Source organism: Hoplias malabaricus, chromosome 4, assembly GCF_029633855.1.
Source record: "Hoplias malabaricus isolate fHopMal1 chromosome 4, fHopMal1.hap1, whole genome shotgun sequence".
Taxonomy (NCBI): Eukaryota; Metazoa; Chordata; class Actinopteri; order Characiformes; family Erythrinidae; genus Hoplias; species Hoplias malabaricus.
Window position 1 is genome coordinate 2,887,115 of NC_089803.1, and position 10,734 is coordinate 2,897,848.

At 38.6% G+C, this 10,734-nt stretch overlaps 1 protein-coding gene across 4 annotated transcripts; it reads right to left on the reverse strand.

Annotated features, from left to right (window-relative positions):
- Positions 1–4,063: 4,063 nt before the first annotated feature.
- On the reverse strand, positions 4,064–9,984 carry LOC136694246 (zinc finger protein 135-like). 4 transcript variants are annotated; one of them, XM_066667653.1, is made up of 4 exons: positions 9,894–9,984; positions 9,601–9,763; positions 8,758–8,949; positions 4,064–7,364 (listed from the first exon to the last, which is right to left on the reverse strand). In XM_066667653.1, the coding sequence occupies exon 4, from the start codon at positions 7,254–7,256 to the stop codon at positions 6,039–6,041; it is 1,218 nt and encodes a 405-aa protein (XP_066523750.1). In that variant the 5' UTR covers positions 7,257–7,364; positions 8,758–8,949; positions 9,601–9,763; positions 9,894–9,984; the 3' UTR covers positions 4,064–6,038. The 4 variants fall into 4 exon arrangements, with proteins under 4 accessions (XP_066523750.1, XP_066523751.1, XP_066523747.1 ...); XM_066667654.1 differs by having other exon boundaries at positions 8,916–8,949; positions 9,601–9,899; XM_066667650.1 differs by having other exon boundaries at positions 9,601–9,899.
- Between the last annotated feature and the right edge of the window lie 750 nt (positions 9,985–10,734).

Consider the following 10,734-nt stretch of genomic DNA (forward strand, 5'->3'; position numbering starts at 1 on the left):
TGTTTACACTGCAACTCTTTCAGTGGTGTGTGTTCTTCCGCTCAGAAAAAGACAATCGTGTCTGGCCCCCTGCCCACCTACCGTCAAGGATGCGAGGCGTTTAGCAGGCTCTTCGGGCTCCACTCCTGGCTCCTGGATTGGTGCGGCACTGTTGGCGTGGACTACGTCGACAACTGGGAGTGCTTTCGTGAATGTCCGGCCCTGTATCGTTGGGATGGGCTGCATCCGAGCCGTCTAGGATCCGTAGATCTCTCTGAGAACATTGAGGTGGTTCTGCGCCGGAACTGACTGGTCATTCCCAGTCACATCAGTCAGGTAGGTGACTGATAGCGAGCAGGTAAGTAATATTAAAATTCCTAATGTTCCTCCTGACCATCTCTCTACTGCTAGTATGATGAGTAGCATGTCCATATCACCCACTCTGATTAACGCTAATAAATTTTTCAGCATTGAGACTGTGTCTGTTCCCCGCAAAGCTTGTTATCACAAACGCCCAAAAAATTTTTTAACAGCCTAATTAGAATTAACACCAAGGCACTGCAGCGAACGCAATATTTCAGCACTTCCAGCATTAAATTGGGGCTTTTAAATAAACGATCTCTAACATCTAAAGCACTCACTGCCTGTGATATTATTACTGATAACAAACTCTATGCATTATGTCTCTGCGAAACATGGGCTAAACCCAATGAATACATTTCCCTAAATGAGTCCACTCCCCCTGGCTTCAGCTATTATAGTTGCCCATGAACATCTGGTCATGGTGGTGGTGTAGCCACAATTTATGACCCTACCATTGAAACAACACAAAAATCTAGTTATGATACTAAATCCTTTGAAGTACTTATTCTTAAAGTCACTGCATCAAAAAGGAAGCACTCTTTTATGCTCATCACAATCTATCGTCCTCCTGGCCCTTATACAGAATTTCCTTGTGAATTTGCTGATTTTCTCTCAAGTGTAGTTGTCGTTTCAGAAAAGGCCTTAATTGTTGGTGATTTCAATATTCACTTTGAGAAGGATCATGATCCACTTAAAATTGCATTTGAATCAATTTTGGATGCGCAATTTTGGAGAATGTTACTGAGCCCACTCATCAATGCAAACACACATTGGACCTAGTGTTAACACGGGGCATTGAGATAAAGAATCTATCCAATCTCACCCTACATGAGACCATCTCTGATCACCATCTAATCACATATGAAATTGCGTTAAACTTTGATATTTGTCCACAGCCACGTTATATTAGAAAGCGCACTATAACATCCTCAACAGTTAGTGATTTTATCAATAACCTTCCAGACCTTACCACCATTTCTTTTCCAACTCACCCAAATGACCTTGAGCTCATTACAAACAACCTACAACATGTATTGTGTACAAACCTAGATAGTGTTGCACCAGTCAAGACCAAACAATTTAGAGAGAAAAGGCTTGCTCCATGGTACAGTGACAGATCAGTGCTTAGCCCTGTATTGTTCACACACTACATGCTGCCACTGGGTAGACTAATCCGTAAGCATGGGATTCAATTCCACTGTTATGCTGATGACACACAATTGTATATATCAGCCAAACCTAATGATGTTGCTTGTTTACTTAAAATAACAATGTCTAACTGAAATTAAAGACTGGATGATGCAAAATTTTCTCATGTTAAATTCTGATAAAACTGAAGTTTTGTTACTGGATACAGATACTCAGATACATTCACTGAGAAATGCTGCTATTAATCTTGATAATTCAACAGTAAGACACAATACCATCATTAAAAACTTAGGGGTAGCCTTTGATTCGACTCTCACATTTGATGCCCACATATCCAATACAGTCAAAACCGCCTTCTTTTACCTACGCAATATTGCCAAAATTCGGCATATTTTATCCTTAAAAGATGCAGAGAAACTAGTGCATGCTTTTATAACTTCATGTCTAGACTACTGCATTGCGCTACCTGTAAAATTTCGCATCGACTATAAAATACTCCTCTTAGCTTATAAATCTCTAAATGGTTTAGGCCCGCAGTATCTTACTGAACTTCTCATACCTTATCGCCTGTCACGTACACCTCGCTTTAAGAAAAACACTGCAGGAGGAAGAGCCTTTTCTCACAAAGCTCCTCAACTCTGGAATAGACTTCGGTTACTGTTCGGGGCTCAGACACACTCTCAATCTTTAAATCTAGATTAAAAACCTACCTTTTCAAACAAGCTTTTGGTTAATCATTAACTTTCAGGTTACTCCTTCTCTATTAGTGTTTTCGAGCTGGTTTTCATATTATCACTGTTCTGTATTAACCCTGTCATACTACCATACCTACAGCTTTTTTAGTTAGCTTTCTAGTAACCGCCAACACGCTATCTGTCGCTGGGTTCTCTTGCCTGACCCGTGGATGCTTTTTTCGCAGGACAAATTTTCCCTGATCACCTTCTCCTTCCTCAGACTCATACATCACTATTATACTACATTTACATTACTATAACCTCTTCATCTCATTGTATGAGTCTTGGTTCCTTCCAAGGTTTCTTCCTCGTGTGCTGAGGGAGTTTTTCCTTGCCACTGTTGCCCCTGGCTTGCTCATAGGAGGCTTGGACCCGGATCTCTGTAAAGCTGCTTTGTGACGACGCTTTGTTGGTGTGGGCTCAGGTCTAGAGGTTCGCTAATTTGATCCCCATGATTGGAAGGAAAATTGGGGGCAGGGGGACTGAAGGAACAGCACTGTCTCCTCCCTCACCATCCACAGCTGAGAGGCCCTTGAGCTAGGCACCTAACACCAAACTTTTCTCATGGGCTGTGGATCACTGCCTGCCATTCTGAGTGTGTTCACTGCCCCTTGTGCACTAGTGTGCGTGTGTTTATGGCAAATTGGATCAAGCATGTAAATTGTACAATGAGAAATAAATGCAGTTTCTTCATTGTACCTGTTAAATATCTCTCAGACACATTGAGAAATGACTGATACTTCAGAACAAGTGCCAAGTTCCATCCTTTGTGATTTCCCATTGACTTTTGGGTTTTGCCTTATTTTTTGCCTCAGTTACAAGGCTTTTCTGGATGCTTCCATTTAAAATTTCACAATACTTGATCTCACCAAATCCCTCAATCCATCCATCCATCTATCCAGTATTTGTAACCGCTTATCCATTTCAGGGTCAGGATGGGTCCAGAGCCTACCTAGAATCATTAGGCGCAAGGCAGGAATACACCCTGGAGGGGGCGCCAGTCCTTCACAGGGCAACATACACACTCACATTCATTCACACACTCACGCCTACGGACACTTTTGAGACACCAAGCCACCTACCAATGTGTGTTTTTGGACTGTGTGAGGAAACCGGAGGAAACCCAAGCGGACACAGGGAGAACACGCCACTCTCCTCACAGACAGTCACCCGGAGCGAGAATCAAACCCACAACCTCCAGGTTCCTGGAGCTTTGTGACTGCGACACTACCTGCTGCGCCACTGTGCCGCCCCATCTCTCAATCCATCACAAGGAAAATAAAAATAATAATAAAAAAAATTCTGAAACTTTCTTAATTCAGCCACAGATGCTTCAGAAACTTTTGTCCTGGTTTTGAGTTAGGACATGTTTCTGTATTATTTCCACTGTGTCCTAAAAGATTAGATCTGTGGGCTTCCTCTGCTGAATTTTACAACAATCCTTAAAGTTCTTCCCATTGCATATATCAGCAGACTTTCTTTATGGCTAGCAGGAAATCCTCCCCTTTTTGGCCAAAACAAAGTTCCACATGTAGAAGTACTTATTTTGTAGTCACCACTGCTGTGCTTGTCTCTAAAAATGTATCCGTTTTAACCTTACAAAGATGCAATAAATAAACTGTATATATGAGGTAGTGTTGCTGCATTACTTCTGTTTAATGAATCACCCTCAGAATAATATTGACTCAGTGAATAATCAAAACTCTAGGTGTACAGTCTTTTAAATCGTGCATTTCAGTGTTCAAGAACAGAATACACAACGTCTTTACATCACCCAACATGGGCCAGTTCAGATTTTATTAATGTCAGACGCACTGACCCATCACTATAACCTTCTCCAAAATCACCCCTTTAAATTGTTCAACACAGTAACCAGACAGTGTTAGTTTCAAATATGTGTATTAATTGGAATCATCTACACAAAAAGTATCACAGACAACATAAACAATTATTTTAATAATCATAAATATAAAGTATGACTAATTAAACAACCAACATATGATAAAACCAAAAGGCACACAAACATACCTGATTTAATACATGAACAGAGTTCTTAAATGGTGTGTTTCAATAAGTAGTGCTTACCTTGATCCCTGATGCCAGGCAGCATTATCATCAAAATATATTCTGAAAAAACAGCTTAATGAGTCAATGAAATAAAAAAAGTGATTGTTCCTCTTCCTCCTGTTACATTAGTTAATACTTACAAACATTATGATTACATTACAATACATAAAAAAATATCAGTCTATGAAAAATTGCTGCCTGTAATCTGGAAATGGGCTACTGAAACATGGTTTAATTACCATAATACATTAAATTAAATGCATAAGTGAACCAAATGTTATATTTTTGTGGGTTGATATTTAAATGCATTTTATACCACTGAAGGAAATACTGAAAATGTAAATTTAAGTAAGAGACGGACATTCTGTTGTGTTAATTCTCTAATTCTAAGTTATATTTAGTTACAAATGCTCAGGTTACTCACTAATAACTCAAATGCATATGTAAATATGAACACTACAAACATGTCTAAATGTAATAAATAAACAAATATAAACATATAAATTCCAATGACTGCACCAACCAACCTAGTTGGTATAAGGGCAAAATAAAAGTGACACAAAATGTAAGACGTGTGTGTGTGTGTCATATTAATGCCTGGACCTGTCCTGGTTTTTTGTGTGAGATTCTCTGAAACCAGAAAACAACACTAAACTATCTCTCAGAGCTTATTTCTCAATGATCTAAATTCAACATAATTATTTCAGTATATGTTAAACATGTGAATGTTTAATACAATGCCACTTGTTGTTCTGAAGTACTAATACTGAATTTTCAGTATCAGCTGATACTTTTTTTCATAACTGAGTATTAGATGTTTTGTTGAAGTTTGTTGTCAATTACAGTGTTATTTTTTCTTTTTTTAATGAGTGAGAGCATAAACAGTTAATCACATCACTTTAAAAATTAAAAAAGAACTGTGTACATACAATTAAACATGTTATAAATTTGCTAGAGGTGTACATAACTATATATAATTAACCATTTAATTGAATTAATATAATGTTCTCTCTCTAAAAATAATGGCATTTTGCTTGAAAATTTGCTTTTATGATTAAAAAATTCTAACTTTTAAAAATGTAAGACATATATATTGTGTGTATTATCACACACACACTAATTTCCCAGCATGCCAAAAAGTATATTTCCAAAATTATTATGAACATTAAAAGGCACACATATTTCTCAATACATCTTCAAATGTGCCAAAACAAAAATAATAATAATAAAAATAAAGACAACCATTAAGGAAGACCTCTTTTTCTTGTGTACATATTCTAAAAGTCTAAGTATATATTACAAAAACTAGTAAACTAATCTACACAAAGTATATAACTATTGAAAATAAGTGACAAAACACAGTTGTTCCCAATGTGTGTGTGTGTGTGTCGGATGGGGGGCGGTGCCACTGATTATTTAGAAAGGGTATGGATACATTTGAACATGATATCATTAGTAAAAATATAAGAACATACACAAACATGCACAACGTCATACCATTTTTAGTCACAAGTTTACATCATTTTCAATCAGAAGAATCCTACTGGTAAAACAGAAATTTAGAATTAATAAATGTATTTCTTGGCTTTGAATGTGTATGAATAAATCTGGGCGTATCTGTACATTGTTTGGTTTACATTTAAGTGAGCTATGATTTTACATGTAATAATTGATCAGAAAAGTCTTAAGCTGTTTCTGAACACATTAATGCAAATGTGTAAAGGTACCCTCTCACTTTGCTCTGTGCTACTGCTTACATTCAGTTTGAATGCAATGGTGTGTTTGGAGAGTCTCCTGTGTAGTAAAACTCTTCCCACATTCTGAGCAGGAATAGAGTTTTTCATTTGTGTGAATGCGCTGGTGGCTTCTGAAATTTCCAATCCTACTAAAACTCTTCCCACACTCTGGGCACTGATAAGGTTTCTCTCCTGTGTGAGTGCGCTGGTGTTCTTGGAGATACCTCAGTCTTGTAAAATTGATTCCACACACTGAACAGTAATACGGTTTCTCTCCAGTGTGAATGTACTGATGTTCTTGGAGAGATATTGATTGATTAAAACTCATCCCACAGACTGTGCACTGATACGGTTTCTCTCCTGTGTGAATGCGTTGGTGTGTCTGGAGACTGCTCAGTCTAGTAAAACTCTTTCCACACTCTGAGCACTGATGCGGTTTCTCTCCACTGTGAGTTCGCTCATGCCTTTGAAGAGAATTCTTTTGAATAAAACTCTTCCCACACTCTGAGCACTGATAGGGTTTTTCTCCTGTGTGAATGCGCTGATGTTCTTGAAGACTCCCAAGTCTTGTAAAAGTCATCCCACACTCTGAACAGTAATACGGTTTTTGTCCTGTGTGAATGTACTGGTGTTGTTGGAGAGAAACCTGGTGAGTAAAACTCTTCCCACACTCTGAGCACTGATACGGTTTCTCTCCTGTGTGAACACGCTGGTGTGTTTGTAAATTACTCTTTGTAGTAAAACCCTGCCCACACTCAGAGCACTGATATGGTTTTTCTCCTGTGTGAATGCGCTGATGTCTTTGAAAACAGCTGTGCTGAGTGAACCTTTTCCCACACTCTGTACAGGAATATGGTTTCTTTCCAGTGTGAATGCGCTGGTGTATTTTTAAATGATTCAGTTGTGTAAAACTCTTCCCACACTCAGAACAGGAATATGGTTTCTTTCCTGTGTGAATGCGCTGATGTATTTGGAGATGAATCTGTTGAGTAAAACTCTTTCCACACTCTGAGCAGGAATACGGTTTCTCTCCTGTGTGAAGACGCTGGTGTATTTTGAGATTACGCTGGAGAATAAAACTCTTCCCGCAGTCTGCACAATCATAAGTTTTCCCATTGTCTGTATGTTTCTGGGTTTGTCCATCAGACATTTCATTGTGGAAAGTAGCCAAAGAAGTCTCCTGAGAACTGACAGTGTCCTCACATTTAATCTCTTCTGAGTTAAACATTGTGATATATTCCTTCAGGCGACGTTTTTCGAAGTAGTGGTGTAATTACAGCATAATTGTTTTAGATACCAGGAGCAGGAGAAGACTTCCAATGGGACATTTTTACTTCTGAAATAGGAGAAAGCAAAAGAAATGCAAAATTTATTAAGTTAACCTGTGAAGTTTTTCCCTCTGTCCCCATTATCCTTTGAATTTGTACAAATGTGGCTGAATTTAAAGGTGAGAAATAATATAAATGCACATAAAATATGAATAAAGTGAAAAACATTTCCACGTTTACTTCTACATTTATCTATGTATGTTTCCATATTTAAACATTAATACATTTCTGCATCTGTATATTAATTGAGTGGGCATTCCTAACCCCACTCTAACGCAGGATTGGTCAGCTTGGAGAGTCTGTAAAGGGCCCATTGACTTATGTATAGGACCGCTGAACTGATAGAAAGAGCTTTGTTGTGCCTTATATTCTGTCCCTGCGGCACAGTGGCTGAATTAATCATGATGAAATCTCTGTAACCACATAAAAATCTTTACATTCACCAAACAAGGCACAGACCTAAGTGATTTTCAAAAGACTCTCAATCAAGCATGACGCTTGACAGCTAGGTGATCCGTGTTCTTGAGTTTTGTACATTGAATAAAGTCTAATAATAAAAGTAGATCAATATTTTCCACCTGTCTAACAATCCTTGTACAACACACTGTGTACAAGCTGTGCTGTGCTGTAGGTTTAGCTGCACTTGTGTCATCGTGATATTTACTGGTTTTCCAAGATGAAAAATCTTCTATTATTGTGAGGTTAGGACCGCTCACCCAATTCCCATACAAAACATTTTAAATGAGGGAATATTAAAACAGGGCTGCTCAGCCCCGGGGCCACATTTACAAAACTATGGATTTTTGCACCCCCAAAAAATTCAGATTTATAAAACTTGAACGCCGTTTTCTCTTTATATCTCACATCCTTTTTCAAAACAAGCGCAGGTGAACCAGCCTCATGTGCCGCCTCCATAACGCCAACATGTACCTATAAATGGTCAATGCAAATACCTAGTGAATATTTAAATGTGGGCTTCTCTGTTCATTTTTTCATGAGATAGTGGAGAAAACGGAGGACTGAAAGACAAAAAGGAGAAATTTTGTAGACTGCGTGGTACAATAAATTTTTTTCAGAGGTTTAGGCGAGGTAAAATGTGTTGTTTGATGGCCTCAGTCATGGCATTACACACAAATGCATGTTTGTTGAGTGACAAAATGTGGCTGCAGCAGTAAACAGCATTAAACTGGCTCATTAATCAGTGGTCATTCATTCATTCATTGTCTGTAACCGCTTATCCAGTTCAGGGTCGCGGTGGGTCCAGAGCCTACCTGGAATCATTGGGCGCAAGGCAGGAACACACCCTGGAGGGGGCGCCAGTCCTTCACAGGGCAACACAGACACACACACACATTCACTCACACACACCTACGGACACTTTTGAGTCGCCAATCCACCTACCAACGTGTGTTTTTGGACTGTGGAAGGAAACCGGAGCACCCGGAGGAACCCCACGCAGACACAGGGAGAACACACCAACTCCTCATAGACAGTCACCCGGAGCGGGAAACAAACCCACAAACTCCAGGCCCCCTGGAGTTGTGTGACTGCGACACTACCTGCTGCGCCATCGTGCCGCCCATCAGTGGTCATCTTTCACATAAAAAAAATAAATAAAAGGAACACTGAAATACATGACCTCTGAAAATAAGTTACAGCTAGGCCAATTTACTCTCTATTTATTACTGTGTTTAAATTCTTATCACAATAATAAATAATAATAATAACAAACTTCATGTATATGGCACTTGTTCAAAACAGAGTTTCAAAGCACTTTGTCAATAGAAGCACTATTGAAGAAGTAGTGAGATGAAACAAAATACACTAAAGTAATTTAAATGAAGAAATTCTAATAAAATACAGTGAAATGTAACAAGCGAGAGTAAAATAATACTACAAAGAAAGTAGAATGAGATACAGCAAGCAATGAAACTTTAAATATGCAGAAAAATGTTAAACTATTTTAAAGAAATGAGTTTTAACCTTCTTTAATCTTTTTTTTTTTAAACCTTAATCTTTGCGTTATGGACTGATACGTGAGAACTGTTCGCACCTTTACTTGCAATTCTCTACTTTACCACATGATGTCACCCATTTGCGCTCTCAGCAATGTTTTCAGGCCAAGCATGTGTCAAATCTTACTTAAATATACGTTCATTTTTACACAAACTCTTTCTTTATAAATCACATTCAGCGTTAGATGTTGCGCACGCACCTTTCAGACCCGTTTTTGTGCGTACGTACCTGTTATAAATGAGGCCCCTGGTCCTGGAGATGTAGAGCCCTGTACAGTTTAGCCCCAAATCCAATGACACGCTTGATCCAGGTGAGGGAAACCTTCAGGGGTGTTTGATATTAGAGCTGGGTGAGGTGGGTCTGAGATTTCCGGGACCAGGGCTGAGCAGCACTGTATTAAAATGTACATATGTCCACACTTTCTGATTTACCGCCAAAAACACACAATTAAAACACCTTTAACTCCATGAACAGACATCCTTATTTATCTCCAAAACACACACACACACACAGTCCTTTACCTTCCGTACCACACGTCCTGATTTATCTCCTACACACAGTTTAGTACCAGTCCCGCTCCACAATAGACGCCCCCTAAGATATGATTGGCTGGAACTCCGCATATCTGCTGTCTGATTGGCCAGTTCCCGGTTAGACGCTGTCCTCTTTCCAATAGGACAGTTTCCACTGGAGAGCATGTTAGACTGCACTGCAGCTCACACACACTGTATTTTAAAGGCCCAGGCGCCCATTTAAACGGTTCTACTCAGAGCCTTTATTTTATTTTAGCACAGAGATTTAACTTTAATTACCAGAGGGTATAAGCCTTCTTTACTAAAGGGTTTAACCCCATTAACCAGAACATTTCTCCTGCTTTACCCAAGTGTTTAAACTTTCTTTATCTGAGAGTTTAAACTCTCAGGTAAAGAATGTTTAAACTATCCAGTGATAGTCTTGGATAAAGGTTTATACTCTCAGGAAAAAAAGTGGTTTAAAATCTTGGGTAAAGAAGGTTTAAACTCTCAGGTAAAAAAGGATTAACTTCTGCATGTAAATTCTGGTGTAAAATGGTTTTAAACTCTCAGGTAAATGTGGCTTAACCAAGAAGTCTATCCTTCTTCACTGGATAGACTGTATTTATTGCATAGACTGTATTTAAATAGGGTCTACACTTCTGAACACTGTTTATAACATCTGTGTTAGTGAATAAATACAGTCTTCACTCCTGAACACTGTTTAAAACGTCTCTATTAGGGAATAAATACAGTCTACAATTCTACACAGTGCTCAGAAGTCTAGACTGCATTAATTTGCTAACACAGACCAATATAAACAGTGTTCATAATTGTAGACTATTTATTC

Excerpts from the sequence above, each read along its gene's own strand:
- LOC136694246 (XM_066667653.1), bottom strand. The coding sequence starts at position 7,256 with ATGTTTAACTCAGAAGAGATTAAATGTGAGGACACTGTCAGTTCTCAG.